Raw genomic sequence first — 16,266 nt, 5'->3', positions numbered from 1 at the left:
ATAAATTTTTATTATTCTATAATTCTATGCTAAATACTTTTGGCTTAATTGAGTTTACTAAAAATGTAATGTTGTTCAAGATGTTTGTTTTAAAGTTGAATGACTTTTATTCAGACTATTTCAAACGCAAATCTCAATTGTATCTAGTACTGATACAACAATTAAATTTTAACATGTTTATTTGATTTTTTTGGTGTTTTACCTGCTTAGCCGTTTAGTTAAGCTTTACGACCTCCAACTAAACAAAAAATTTTTTTGTTTAAAAAACTAAAAGTTTTAACTATACGATTTAATTAGATCGAACAATTAAAAAAAAAAAAAACTGTTCTTCTTTTAAGAAACTGGTATATTTTTTTAACATTTTAACAATAAAACTAATTAAAATTTTGTTTACACGTTATGAATAATCACACGATTTTAAAACAATTCTTAAAATTAAAAAGGTATATATGAATTATTTTGATAGAAATCAAAAGAAAAGTTTAACAAACAAGGAAGTAGTCAATTCAACACGTTTTACTTATTTACCAATAAAACTTAAGTACCTAACAAACTTGTCTTTTCGGGTTAATGAGAACACTGAAAGAAATTAAAAAAAAAAACCGTAAGTTTAATTAAACTTTTGTTATTTTTGAGGTTTTTTTATATACAGACAACTGTAAAAATGACATATTTTTTGATAAATTTTTGAATCTTCATTAACTTAGATTTTCTATCAACTTTAGTCTACTAAGAATAAAAGAATAGTAATAGTTGAGAAGCAAAACTATCTCTTCAACATGAGCGGTCTTTTTGGAAGTAAGCCAATTTATTTTTTACATGAACTATTTTAAAGTTGTGTTAAATTCTTTCCAAATTTTGAATCTAAATCATTATAATATTTTTGAACTTTTGATTAGTAGCTCTAAATAAACTTAAATTTAAACTTTTTATTCAATTTAAGAAAATTATAAAGATACGACTATAATCTTAACAAAGAAAACTATAAGTAACTTCCTTAAATTAATAAAATATTAATACATTAATGAAAATAGTTATTATTTATTATCTTTACATTTACATTTAGTAACCTTTACAAACATTATATAGCTAAACATTTCATATTTAAAACAATCGTAGGTTTTATTTTTCTTATTTATTGCATACAAGGTATAAATCAAGTTAAGTTGAAAAAAGTTTATTAAATTATTTTAAAAGCTAAAACCAAACTAAACTTATTGACAGTCTAAACAAAGTAGTTAACAAAATTTTCTTACTTTAAAACTGTTTATTGATAGCGTCGTGTAGGTAAAAATAGAATTTAACAATTCTTTTGGAAACATAAGTTCTTTAGTTGTATATAAACTAAGTTTAATTTTACTTCATAAACTAATTTTAAAGGTTGTTTAAGATTGAAAAAAAATATTAAACTTAGTACTTTTTTAAAAACTATTTTTTGATAGTTTTAATTTAATGTATATTTTTGTTAAAGACTTTTCCACTTTTGGACCCCATTCGAATACCTCTGACCTACTTAATTCAAACTCCTCACTTTTCTTCACAGCAAGAATGACCTCAATTGCAACAACCAAAGCTAGTAGTATTTTTCAAACTGACCAGCCAAGTTTGTCTTGGTTTTAATGTAGTTTTATATAAAGCCTACTTATCAACTTCCTTGAACACAATATTTTTTTTTTTGAATTTTCAGTACGGTTAGATCATATTTGATTTTTTAATGTAAATTTTTAGTTGCGTTTGACAGTGTTATGTATATCGAGTTAAATAAAATAATTAGCTAATATCGTGAGATCAGTTTGAATTTATAAGTTAAATATGTAGTTTTTTTTTTATATTACATAAATTCAAAAAATAAAGTTATCAAAATTTGTTTAAATCTCAGTTTTGTTAGAATGACTTATTTTTTTCTTTGTGTTCAAATCAAGGACTTTAACTATTTCGGTCATAATCAAAATCCTTAAAATAGTTAAAACTAAATATTTTAACTATTTTTTTGTATTTGTAAACATACTAGCAGTATTTAAACGATTCCATGGTTGAAATAATCATAGAGCACTGTTCAAACGTAATAGTAGTATTAAGTAATAAAACACTTAAAGTATATTAATTTTACAAATCTATTTCTAAAAAAAATGGTTTTTTTTTAAATTAACCTGTGCATATAAGTCTGAATATAATTAAAAACTATATGCACAAAAAAGTTATTTACTATACAAAGCTTGAATAAGTAGAATTTTCAGCTTACTTTACCACTATAACTATTTTTTATAGATCTTTTTAATTTTTTTATACTGTACACTATCGAATGTATTTAAACTATTATAATATTAGATTTTTTTTAAGTGTTCAACTAATAATATTATGCGTACAGCTTTTGAAAAGTAAGAGAATTACTGCTTTGCGTTTGGTATTAAAAAGAGAGCTTTATAATGTTTCCATAAATACTTTTAATATTGATATATGTATGCGATCTAGTTTTAAAATTGAGTTTTTATATCTAATTTCTTTTTCTGAAACTGCTTTTATTTGTTAAAGTTTTAATTTTAAATAAAAAAACTAATTCTTTTAAATAAAATTATTATTGAAAATATTGGCTAATCCCCGATAATCAATTCATTTATTTTAACGTTAATGTTATTTATTTGAAATATTATATTGTTTAAAGAAAAAAGGAAAACATTTTTGTTACATTTAGTATTTTGGTACATTTGAAGTTTTACAATTTTTTTATAAAGATTAGTTAATAGTATAAAATTTTAAGATTTTGTTATTAGTTTAATTTTTTAAACTATTAACAATTTTTCTGTCCATGTATTAAAAACTTTGTTCTTATATATATTAAGTTTAGATCAAAATTAAAGCAACAATTTTACCTAATCGGGTTTTAAATGTACCTTTATATTGGCTACTATACAAAAAAGCTTGTTATTGTAGATACTGTTTTTTGTGCTTTTTAATTACTACAAAAGTAGTTATAATATACAACTATTTATAAAATAATTTTTTATATACTTATTTAATGTTGATTGAACAAAAAACATAAAGCACTTAAAAGGTTATGTCCAAGGACATGGTGTACGAAAAAGTCTTCATTTGTTGAGTCATACACCACAGATGCAGTTTAGTGTCTTGTCCAGGACTATTTAAGTATTTTTAGAAGTTGAAAAACTTATTCAAATTAATTTCGTTATAGTCTTTTTTAAAAGTATATATAGTTATTCTTAAGGTCTGATGATCACTAAACTTATTAATTGTTTGTAATCAGCACGATTGATACTGCATGGCTGTTTTAAAGGGATTCAAAAAACCTCTTAATAACTAAAAAAAAAATTTTGTATATCTATTTTTATATGCAAAGTAATAGTTTTATTTAAAAAAAACTATGTAATTAGTTGTTGTAAAAGGTTTTTTTTTTAGAGTATCCAAATTAACTTAATTTTAAAATATATCAAATAGAAACTTATAAAAATAGACCTAAAAAAATAATATTTCAAAAATATTATCAAAACTTTTAAAATTAATCGTAAAATGTTTTGTTTTTAAAACAAAAGTTCTAAAACTATTATTTATTAATATTTATTCTATTAAAGATCTGAACAAGAAAAGTTTGTTTGAAAATATAACATCAAATTGTACAGTACTCAATTTATTGAACTGACACTTGTTTTTCTGTTTCTATATTTTGTTTCTGGTTTTTTTTTCAGAACTTCGCAGAACTGTGTTATTAATTTAAGACAGATAAACGTGTCAGGTTAATAAATTGGGTGCTGTTCAATAAAAATAAAAAACATTTAAAATTAATACCTTTCTTTAAAACTACAGAAACTATCATTGTATGATAATTTTATGTTTAATATTTATATTAGTCGATGATGTACCAACTATAATATGTAACAAAAACTGACAACTATCAGTGCAAGTATACATAAAAGTAGTTTTTCTTTTGTGATATTGCGCTATAAAGTAGTTTTTTTAGCAGTTTATATGGATAAACTTTGTAAAATAATTTAACTATACCAGCATAAACTAAATAATTTCTATGACGTGTTAACAATATTTATATTTAAGCATATACTATATTTTCAACAATTTTAGAGGTATAATCAAAAATCTAACTAAAAATGTTAAATGTATTTATATTAGTATTTATCTTAACTTTAACTACTTTTTTCAGACATAAATTACGCAAAGGTAGTAGCAACAATTGTTATTTGCATCCTCGGAGTGTTTGCTAACTTGTTAAGCATGTTTATTATTGTTGTTTTAAAAGAATACAAAAAGGCTGTTTTATATTTGTAAGTATGTTCATCTGTAAATTTTTAATTTCAATTATTTTCAGTAACATTTTTTTCTACAAAATTATAAGTTTTTGTTAACTTAATTATTAGTAATAAAATTGGTTTAGAACTACCTTCAAACAATTCATTTTAATTAAATAGTGAGTTTTCAGTTTTAGTTTAAGTATAACTAGTATTTTTACAGTATTTATAGCATTTAAAAAAAAATTGTTTTAAAAATAAGTAAAAAAGTTTATAGTCGGAAACTAAAAATTAGAATGTCATAGTTAACAAAAACTAACGTAAAATTATTTACTAGTCTTATAACTTCCTACTAGTTTTATAGATTAAATATTTTAGTTAAAAAAAATCAAAACAACTTTTATAAAAAAGACTCCTTTTATAAATAAAAAATGACAGTAAAGCTTATAACAAAATCAAACTTAGGTATGTGCTACAGCTTGCAATTGCAGACATGTTTTTTCTACTAATCATTCCGTTTAAAGCTAGTCAGGATTTACACAAAAAATGGCCTTTTTCACAAAGTGTTTGCGTGGGTGTAGAAACAATGCAGTTTTTGAATTATAATGCTTCTGTACTTTTTTTCGTTGTAAGTTAAAACTATTATAACTACAATTTTTTTTCAGTTATATTAACTTAATCTATTTTATTATTTATCTTTTTTTTCTTTTGATGGTAATCTAAATGAATACTTGAGACCTACTGTAGATTAATGGACATAAATACTTTTGACGTTAAACAACAAAATACAGTTAAACAAAAACAGTTTTATAAACTTATTTTTTAAGGTTAATGTTGATAGAAAACTTCATTATTTATTTTCTTTAAAATTTCATAGTTTTTAGATGTACGGTACATAAAAACAACGAATAAATTTATTTGAAACCATAAGAGATTAAACAAAATAAATAATATTCTTATTATATTTTTTTAATGTTTTGCAAAACTATGAACAAAGATCTCTACTTCTAAAAGGAAAATAAATACAAATTTATTCTTTTTAAATCTTAATAAGCAAACAGAGTTGCGCTCAATGAGATCATGAGTAAGTGAAGTTCTTGGATTATTTTGAAATATTGTCTAATTGATTAATTCTACACTGAAAGTTATTATTTATGTTTAGTTATATTCCAATTAGTTTCGGGAAAAACCATGGATCAGAATAACAGCATAACCAATAAAACGTTTTATTAGTCGTTCTTTATTTAGTATTCTAGTTTTAAAATAAGCTTTAAAACAAAGTAATTGTTAGAGAAAAATAAAAAATTATTGAAATTCTAATTGGTCAATATCTCAAAAGAATTTTAATTACTTGAAATACTTATTTTAAAACTTTGATGGTTGAAAAAGTTAAAAAATATTTGTTGAGAAAAAAGTTCATGATCTCTAAAAATAATCATTCTTTTGTAAGTTTTGAATTCCTTTTAAATCATATATTTTTGATAAATTTTAGATAAAAGGTATATAAATGTATTTGAAAGTCTAATTGTTAACTTTAAAATAACGTTTATTTTTAATATTAATTTAAAGAGATAATTCTCAATAACTTAGTTTTATCAGTATTTGAAATTCGAAATTTGAACTTTCAAAATTTGAATCGTTGTGCACCCTATATTTAAACATGCACTTAGATAAATTTAAAGTTTTTTTTTTTATACTTATTTGATATCAATAGTCATTTAAAATAAAATTAGTTAGCTAGTATATTTTTTATCCAAAATTAAGTTTAACACATTAAGAAAAACTCAAAAAGTATCATTTTTTGTATAAAAAGATATCTCACAACAAAAAACATCGGCGAAAGTCAGCAGAGCAGAAGCCTGGACTTTCGTTTGCCGTGAGACAAGCTCAAGTTTAACAATAGGGTTGATCACGCTAATTCGATCATCAGACCACAAGTTTCGGTAGACTGAGACCGGTTTCGTCCTTATTAGGACTCATCAGTTAGTCACAACCAAAAACTTGTAGTCGTCAATCTACAAACGGTTTATCATGCTTTCACATGAATCAACCATTTGCTAGCAATGATCAGTGACGTCAGCATTGTCATTTACCGTGCAACGTTTAAAACATTGTCCACTACGCAAGACATCTGGCACGCTCGTTTTAGTACGATCAACAAAAAAACATCGGCGAAAGTCAGCAGAGCAGAAGCCTGGACTTTCGTTTGCCGTGAGACAAGCTCAAGTTTAGCAATAGGGTTGATCACGCTAATTCGATCATCAGACCACAACATCAGACCTGATGATCGAATTAGCGTGATCAACCCTATTATCAAAAAATCTAACAAAACTAATGGAATATTCGTTATAATAGATTGATCTGAAAATAAGATCTACTGGGTTAATTTTGTTTTAGGGTGCTTATTTTTTTAATGTCTAATGACATTGATATTATTGTGTAGAAATGTTTATTCAAATCAAAGTTGCCCAAAACCATCTTCATAATCTCTACTTGGCAGAATTAAAAAAAAGTGCCTACTTTACAAGCTAATTAATTACCTATTTAATTTTTCATCTCCTTACTAATTATTGCCCTCGGATAGCAAAAATCTCTCCGAAATGGAGATTTCACCCGCTTTAAGAAACTCTTATTTGAAAGGTCCAGAGGAACATCATTTTATACCTTTAGTTACTCAAAAAGTTCTTTATACCTTTATACGGACCTTACTTATTTTAGGTTTTCAAACTTAAGCTTCCCTACTTTATAACTAATAATATCTATAACTAAACCTCATAACTACAACTGATAAAATTTGTAAGATCCACAAAACACAGCTTGTTTATTTTCTATTAAAATACCTTATATGGTATCTTTAACTTTCATTCATTTCAATCTTTGCATACTTAAATTAAAGTTGTCATTAGTAAGCAATTCAATGAGGTCAATTTACAGTTTAACAAGCAAATTAGTAGTTGAAACTGATCACTTAACCAAATATTTAAGGTTTAGTCACCTAAAAATTGTTACAGAAAAATTTTATTATTACAGGTTATGAGTGTAGATCGTTATATAGCAGTTTGTCACCCATTTTCAAGTACATTGAACAAATTTAGGACGATGAAAAGTGCTGGTATCATTATTTTTTGTGTTTGGACGGCTTCTATCTTGTTTTGTATTCCTGTTATTCAAAATGCGGTAGTAAAGGGAGAGGAACCTCACTGCTTGTGCGGGTTTGTCCATAAGCTTTGCAATAAAATACTTTTGAATGTTGTTAGACTAAGTACTATACTTAAATTTATGTATTTAAAGATTACGATACCATAAATTCTGCTTTTTTTAAGTCTAAAAGTTTGTTGTAAAATCATTTTAACATATCGATTAAAAATTTGTTTTTTATAAGACACTATCAAAAAAAACAAGCAGTTAAATGTTTCTTAATAGATAAATAAAACGGATTTTTTTTTTCAATTCGTTATTTTGAATGTTAATGATGCAACAAAAAACTATATAAAAATTATAAAAATTATCAGTTTTAAAACTTTGTTTGATAACTCAACATTTGTAATATAAGTTAACACAATAGAACTTGAAAACTTTTTCATATGCTCCTAAAATAATTAGTATACAAATATATATCGTAGAAAGGGCTCAGTTTATCAAAGTTTAAGACAAGCATTCCAAACTAATGTATGTATTTATATACGTCTATTAAACTAAACCATTTAAACTTTTGAAACAAAACAGCTTGTTCTGTTTCACACACCTTCTGCTTTTTTGTTTTAAAATATGATTTACAAAAGTAAATTTTATTCAATTTGTAATGAAACCACAAGTTTTAATTAACAATAATACATATTGTTCAAATAAGGCAGAGGTCGGAAAACTGCGGCCCGCTAACAAGATCCATGACAACTAGTTAAAATCTAAAAAGCATTTTCTGCAAAACAAACTTGAGTAAAAGAAAACTTAAGAATACGCTTATATTTTTTTTAGTAAAGTTAAACTTATGCTTTTCGTGTACAAAACTTCATGTCGACATATAACTATAGATTATTTAATAGTATTAATACTATCTGATCTTCAAAAATTAAACTTAACTTTAGTAACATTTCGTAGATGCCTAAAACCCCAAAACGTAAATATTCTGCGCACCAATAAACTTTTGAGCCACCAAAAAATTTAAATAAATCTAGTTTCAAATACAGTTTTTGACCAAAAAAGTGTTTTCAATTTTAAGGATTACAATTTCATATAAGTAAAAAACGATAACAAAAAAATAATGTTAAGTTCAGATAACTAAAAATTTTGTTATAAAACTTATATAAATTTATAGAAACTAATTTAATACCTAGAATAAAAGTTGTATGTTAAGTTTCAACCTTATATAACTAAGTAAATACAAAGTACCAAAATTAGTCATTAGTTTAGTTTGAAGTTATAAACACACATTGAAAAATCAATTTTAAAAACAAAATACTCGAGCACGGAAAATATAGGGAGTATAATTAAAGATGATAACTAAATATTGCAAAACAAAATGAAATTCGTTTTAGTTGCACTGGTAGTTGAAAACATACTTGGAAAGAAGTTTGCTATTGTTCAGTAAAAGTTTATAATAAAGCTACTATTAAGATAGAGGAAAGATTTTATATCGTCTTCTTGTGAAACTACTCATCAAAACACTAAACTGAAGTTTATAAAACATGCTATTATCTATATATAAAAGAAACATTGAACTTTTAAACTATGTTTGTAGCTTAAAACATAAATAAAAATTCAAAAATTAAATGTTTTATTTACTACCAGGTTTCGGTGGCAAAAAAAATACGACCTTTTCAAGTTTGATAAAATAGTAAACTGCACATAACAATGTTGTTTATCTATATAATAAAACACTTTTTTATTTAAACAAGCTCTTTACATTTCAGTAAATCGAGCTACCTTATTTATTTGAGACAAATAACTATATAGCTTAAAACATAAAAATACTAAATACAAAATATACTAAGTAAATCGTTTATATCTATATCATAACCTAAATAAAAACATAATGTGAAATAGTGTAATTAAGAGTAATTTAAGATAGACAACTTTAAGAAAAGGAGCTAAAATTATATAAATACTATTTTGATAGTACAAATTTTACATGTCAGTATCTAAAACCTTTGTTTAAACGATTTATTTTAATTTGTCAGTCATCATCTTAATTTAAAAATTTAATTAGTTTTTCTGTAAGTCTTTTATTTCACAACAATTCTGTCAAAATTAGTTCTTACTGTTGTTTTTAAACAATGAACGTGGATACAACTTCTAAAATTGTTGTAACATCTTGTATATAGATTTTATTATAATGAATAGCTAACACATATTGGTCTTTTAGCTCATTGAAAATTTCATTATTTTTTGAAGTTTTACAAAATTTTTTGCAACTTTTTTAAAGACTGCTCATAATTTACCCGGTGTATATCTTATTGCATTTTATACAAACTGCAGCGTACACTCAATAGTCTTTACAGCTAAATGTGTTTCTACATCTATTGTTTTATTTACATCATAGATTTCTTGTGAACACTTAAGATATGATTCCGCATAAGACGCATTTTTCACATTCAACTATGCTATAGTGTTAAAGGAGACGGGTCTATTTTGCACTAAGGGTCACTTTTTCGAGAGTAATTAGCTTTGCACGGACGGAGTCACCATTGTACGAGCAGTCACTTTTTTACGGAGAGTAATTTTTTCACAAGTAATAGTTTTGTACGGGTTTCAATTTTGCACATATTTACTTTTGCACGGGTTTCATTATTGCACGAAGCGTAATTTTTGCACGGTTGACTTGTTTAAGTCACCGCTGCAATCTTCACGCCGCTCACCAAGCCGGCAGAAAGAGCCGCTTCCCGATCATGGGGTAGGGGTTACAGTCATGATAAATCACCGCTGCAAGTCATTCACCGCTCACCAGGTCGACAGAAGAAGCCGCTGACTGACCAGGGGTAAGGGCTAGGGGTAACAGTGATAGTAAACCACCGCTACAATCGTTTCCAACCGCTCTTCAAGCCTATAGGAGGAACCGCTTACCAATTAGCTGAAACTAAGTTTAAACCCGTGCTAAACTGGCGCCTTGCAAAAGTGTCAATTCATGCAAAAGGGACGCCGTGCAAAAGTGAGGACACGCAAAAATTTCAATCCCTTGAAAAATGACTACTCGCGCAAAATGACTTAGTACAAAAGTGTTCTCTCGCACAAAAGTTACTCCGACCAAAATATAAAGTATAATTTTTTTTTCTCACTAATTATAGCAAGGTTTAGTTATAAAAATATTAAACTTAAAAACTAACATTGACTGAGTATGCTACATTTTTTCCAGGAATGGTTTTGAAATTGCTAAAAATGTAGGTGGTGAGCAAAGCTTCTGTAATACACTTGATAAAAACGTTTATGAACTTTGCGTTGAAAAAGTGACCAACCATGACAAGCAGCGTTGCAAGTGAGTTTAGCTATAAATGTCTAAATAGAATATTTTGGATTTTAGTACACTATAAGATTTTTTAGTAGATTAGTAACTTTTAAGATGAGAGCCTTTTGAAATATAAATTTGTCAGTTAGCTTATTTTCTTGAACAGTAGTATAATTAGTTACTAACTTATTTAGCTATATAGCATTTTTTGTTATCTAACAATCAGTATAAGGCAAAAAAAAACGTTTAACTAATAATTTTTTACTAAACTCTTACTTTATATGCTATTTTTATTGGTGAGTATTAGGCTGATAATGAATATCTAACTTAATTTTATATAAATTTTCTTGCTTTTTATCGTTAAAACTATTAGATCCATATAGTTGTTAACAGTACAAAGTTGTAAATTACCCTTAAGGATAGCCACCAAATAAAAGTTATCTTAATTGATAAGGTACTAACAAAACTACTTAAAAACAATGACAACAACGTAAAGAAAAACAAATTAAATTTTGAAATCATTTACTTTTTTTTTTACTAATTTTATGTAAAGTATATTTAGTAAGCTTTTGATTAACTGATTAAACTATTTTCTTTAACTAATAACTTATTTCATAACAAAGCTTTATACTAGAAATTTAGCTGTTTAAATTTATAGAAAGAGAGGATTTATAGATGAACTTATTGTTGAGTTTCTTGGAAATAGTACCGAAGAAAACTACGACTTCTACGAATACTACGAAAGTTTATTTGTTGTACATTTGACACACGAAAAATTTTACTAGTGTAATTTTACAAAGTTAGAAATTGAGAAAACATATCTAAAAGTCTAATGAAAATTGAAAACAAATAAACATTTCAGTAGATAAAAAACGGGTTATTTTATCGTTATATGATTAAACAACGTCAATTTTTTTAAAGACGTACTATCGTATGTAAAGTAGATGTTAAACAAACAATTAAATGCTCTAAGTTTAGCTCATTATTGATTAAAAATTGAAATAAAACTTTAACTTTTGTAATCAAGTGGTTTATTTTCTACATTTTTTTGTATAATGAATTCTCAAAACGACAAAGCTTTTAAAAACGAATAGTTTAGTATTTGTAGTTTTACATTTTTTTATACTCATTTAGTTTGTATAATCTGATAAACATACTGAAAAAGATTATGTTTTAGTTAAAACTTGTATTCGGTTTATCATACTGATGAAATTTTAATCTCTCTATTAAAACACAATTGTTACAATGGCCTGCTTGCAGCAAAGATTGGCTTTAATTTTCCGCTCGAGGGTCCTATGACGGTGGGTGCGAAAAACAATACAAAACACAAAATGAAAACATTGTAGTACAAAACACATATTCAAAATATCAATTTGCTGTACAGTATAACCTTTTAAATGCCCTCATCGATAGTTGTGTGAACAAGTATTACCTAACTGAGGGTGGTTTGCATAATTGCGATAACTGTACTGTAAAATATAAATTATAGATCCATGGTAGTAGAATTTTTTTAATCACACTTTATATCATAAAAAACTTGTAAAAGTTACCTTACTTTTACAAAATTACTTTTGTGAGTTATTAAAAAATTTCTCAAATTAAAGAGGCTTACAATATGATGTTAATACATTTCAAAAAAAATTATAAAGGTTATATTAATCTATTAGATAAACTTCTACAAAATGTTTATCAAACTTTATTTTTCAAACTTTTCAAACAGATACCCATGAAAACTTACCGAGTAATACTGAAATAGATTATCAAACAGAAAAGCCATATAAAGATATAAGCGGTAATGTTATGTAATACAACTAAAAAATAAACGCTTAGTTATTTAATCATTTTTATGAGCTTTTCAACAAAAATTTCATCATAAATTTTTTTTTGATATTGTTATAGAGATCAGAATAAAAACTATCGAAAGTAAGTTAGCTTTGCTTTTAAAGAAATTATTAAAAGAAGCTTATACACTTAAGTTATATCTAATTTTTTTTAGAAACAAGCACACCTTTCATGTCTGCATCACAATGCAATTATTTCGGCCAAAATAAACAATGGTCAAATTTTTTGATTGGAAACTTTGTACTGTTGTATATTCTTCCTGTAGCAGTCAGTTAACTTTTTTGTTTTTTTGAAGTATAAATATAACTGTATATCTTAATTGAAACAATTTATTAACTTTAAGAAAATAGATAATAATTACTACTTAAATTATCAAATACATTATTTTTGTTTTAGACTTTAGAAATACTTATATTCCAAAACTTTTTAGAGTTTGCTACGTTAAGTTTTTAAAATAACCATAGATTTTAAAATAAATGCTAATGATTTAGGTAATGTCTATTGCATATGGACTTATAATAAAACAAGTTAAGTTCAGCAAAAGTTCAGGTTGTTTTTTTTTTTATATAATTTTTATGAAAATTATAGATCTGATTTTAGTTTTTATATTTTACACTTTTGTAATTAACAATTAAACTGTAAACACAAAGTACTTTAGTTTTATGTTTCATATCCTATGTTAAAAAACAAAGCTATGTTATTTTTTTTTTTTAAATGAATATGCTTTAAAAAAATAAACTCACTTATATAATTTCAGATAAATCAAATGAAAAATCACTAAAAATACGAAATAAAGTTACTTACATGTCTCTGAGTTTGGTGACTGCTTTCATTATTTGTTGGATGCCAGTGAATGTACTACATATGGCTAAAATAAAAGGCATAAACTTATCTGCAGAAAAAGTTTCTATTGTAAAATTTTTTGAAGGCTTTTAGACTTAAGAAAATTAACTATTTTTACTTTTATAAGATGTTTTTTACAACCTATGCATCAAATAAGTGTGTGTACGAATGAAGTTGAGCTAACAGGTCTTAACTTAATAAAATCATTATAGAGTTTACGCTTTTGTTGATCTAGAAGTAGGTTTAATCCTGTTCCTTAACTTTGTTGGAATTTTTAATACGTTTAACTTAATGCATTTCTAAAAACAAAGAGTTTTTTTTAGATTAGTTTCCGCTTAAGCATGTTTTTATGAGACATAACTGTCTTGACATCCCTGAAATTTTATTAGCTATGATTTTACCGTTTTATATAAGCTGGGGTTTGAAATTAAAGTGTAAATTAATAATAAACTTATTAAGTTTTGTCTTAATTTAGGTTTACTTTTCTAGAGATAGGTTCTCAATCTAACTAAAAAATAGTAAACAATTGAAATAATTAACTTCAATAACTTTATGTTTTTCAAAGTATTATATTCAGGTATGTGTAAGTAAATTTTAATTAATCTCCTTATTATTAAATTGATGAGATGTTATAAAATATAAAACAACTGTAAGTTATTTTTTACAGGGACATATATGCACTCAACTCTCCCAGTTCGCTTCAATTATGGCATATCTTAATTCCCTCTTCAATCCATTATTCTACAGTTATTTCGGAACTGACTTTAGAAAACGTTTCAGGTTTGTTATAATTTTTACAGTTATGTAAACTTTAATCAACTGATACGTTTCTATGTTTATTCTAAATAAAATAATACAGAAGTTTTTTCTAAACATATATTAGGATATACTTCAACAGAAATTAGTAAAACTACACATTTTTTAACAAGAAAAGGCGTCAGATTAAAATTTTGCTAAGTGTAATAATAATTTTTAAATATACCTTAATTCTAGGATAAACAAGATTTAAATATTTTTAAGCTACGATAATATATTTTAAAAACATTTGCACAAAACACTTAAAATAAACAAATAATTTTTTTACGAAGTCGAGCAAAAAGAACTGTAAAACGAAGCATATCTTTAACAAATGAAAAACAAAAAAAAACTAAAATGGTCAAGACGAGACAATTAAGTGAAGTGTCAGCCACTGCTGTCACTAGAATGAATAGGTTGTTTTGCTATTTTGAAACATACTTAATATTTATTATAAGGATACTAAAACGCTAAGTTAAAAACCAATAATATATACAACCAATGTTGTTGCTTCTTGTTATTATAGCTATAAACTAATTTACTTTTCTACTTGTTAACCTTCTAAAATATTTTTTTTTTGTAAATTTTGTAAGAACAATTAAGTGAGAATTAAGTTTAATAAATTAAAATTAATTTTTTTAACTTATAATATACTCGAAAAAGTTTTTAATTATTTTAATGTTTAACATAAAACAGTAAATCAGTTTCAAATGGTGAAGGAATTTAAACAGACTAACATTATCGTCGAAAAATCAGTATATTATAACGATGAAAACTATTAAAATAAAAGCCCACTACCATATATTTATACTGGAACACTTTTTATTAAATCTTTTAATTTTTCTTATTAAAATTGTTTATCTTTTTGTTAAAATGTTCTACCTTATTTAAACTTATTATAACTAGCTTACAATTTTTTTTATAATGTGTTAGTCTTTAATTTTTATTTTGATTGTTTATTTACAGCTTTTCTTCAGCAAATCTTGTTACTTTACATATATTTTTTTAAGTGATATGTTTTACAGGGAACGGATCTGATTTGCACAAAAATAAAATTGCACGAGGGGACAAAATTGCACGACAACAAAATTGCACGAAAGCACAAAATTGCACGAAGACGATTTTGCACCAAGGGTCAATTTTGTACGAGTTAAATTTTTGCACGAGAGTAAAATATACAGAAAAAAAATAAACAAAAGTGAAAAAAAAAATTAAAAAATTTAAATTTTAAAAATTTGAAAAAAAAAAAAATAATAAATAAAATATAACTTACCGACCGAGGATAAGGATTAGGAGTAACAGTGAAAGTAAAAAAAAAATAATTAATAAAAAAAACTAATAAAAAAATTTTAAAAATAAAATAAAAATTTAACCCGTGCAGAATTGTCTGCCCGTGCAAAAGTGACCCTTTGTGCAAAAGTATCTTCGTGCAATTTTATCCCCTCGTGCAAAAGTATCTTCGTGTAATTTTGTGCACTCGTGCAATTTTTTACGCTCGTGCATTTTAGACAGCTACCCTGTTTTACAACCTAATTGTTTAAAATATACTCGTTTGATATTTTATAAGAAAATATTACAGCTGAAATCATGTATAATAGCTAGTTAAATCCTTTCTAAGTATTATACTAAACTTATTTGGTCGTAATTTGCTCAGTTTAAGTGTTCATCGTTTAATATCCTAAAAAAAAATTATAGTATTTATAGTTTTAGTTGTTTACTGATAAATAAAAATATAATTTTAAATTTCTAAAAAATAAGTTATTTAAATGATTTTTTGAATTGTTACTTAAAGTTTGAGTGTTTTGGGAATAATTTTGAATAAAACTATTGTTTTTTATTGAACTTATCATTAAATTTTTCTTCAAAATTTTTTCTATTGATTTTTTTTTTACAATTGTATTCAAATTAATTGAATTAATTTATATTAAGTTAAAGTCTTAAAAGTAACTTTATGCTATAAACTATAAAAAGCTAGCAATTTCAATATATTCAATTATTTTTTGTAGATAACCTAAAAAAAATGGTATACACACATTAAATTAAAAATATTCTACCTCTGGTGGCTGAGTATATTATATTTACAAACTCGAA

At 25.0% G+C, this 16,266-nt stretch overlaps 1 protein-coding gene across 4 annotated transcripts; it reads left to right on the top strand.

The window, feature by feature from the left end:
• The first annotated feature begins 550 nt into the window (after positions 1 to 550).
• LOC145835579 (somatostatin receptor type 2-like) lies at positions 551 to 16,011 on the top strand. 4 transcript variants are annotated; one of them, XM_082943241.1, is made up of 15 exons: positions 551 to 604; positions 708 to 798; positions 1,472 to 1,603; positions 4,172 to 4,292; positions 4,722 to 4,884; positions 7,287 to 7,468; positions 10,606 to 10,725; positions 11,354 to 11,439; positions 12,416 to 12,487; positions 12,692 to 12,804; positions 13,029 to 13,086; positions 13,295 to 13,440; positions 14,048 to 14,160; positions 14,469 to 14,591; positions 14,872 to 16,011. In XM_082943241.1, the coding sequence occupies exons 2-15, from the start codon at positions 780 to 782 to the stop codon at positions 14,900 to 14,902; spliced, it is 1,479 nt and encodes a 492-aa protein (XP_082799367.1). In that variant the 5' UTR covers positions 551 to 604; positions 708 to 779; the 3' UTR covers positions 14,903 to 16,011. The 4 variants fall into 4 exon arrangements, with proteins under 4 accessions (XP_082799367.1, XP_082799368.1, XP_082799370.1 ...); XM_082943242.1 differs by having other exon boundaries at positions 554 to 604; positions 726 to 798; XM_082943244.1 differs by lacking the exon at positions 1,472 to 1,603 and having other exon boundaries at positions 562 to 604.
• The last annotated feature ends 255 nt before the right edge of the window (positions 16,012 to 16,266 follow it).

The sequence above is a fragment of the Thalia democratica genome, chromosome 5, assembly GCF_965202585.1.
Source record: "Thalia democratica chromosome 5, ktThaDemo2.hap1.1, whole genome shotgun sequence".
In the NCBI taxonomy this organism is placed as follows: domain Eukaryota; kingdom Metazoa; phylum Chordata; class Thaliacea; order Salpida; family Salpidae; genus Thalia; species Thalia democratica.
The sequence above is the reverse complement of the archived record's forward strand: the minus strand, read 5'-3'. Positions and strand labels throughout refer to the sequence as shown.

Coding starts and splice junctions, on each gene's coding strand:
- LOC145835579 (XM_082943241.1), top strand. Junction 1,604..4,171: donor TTTTCAAACTGACCAGCCAA/GTTTGTCTTGGT, acceptor TACTTTTTTCAG/ACATAAATTACGCAAAGGTA. Junction 12,805..13,028: donor TGTATATTCTTCCTGTAGCA/GTCAGTTAACTT, acceptor CTAATGATTTAG/GTAATGTCTATTGCATATGG.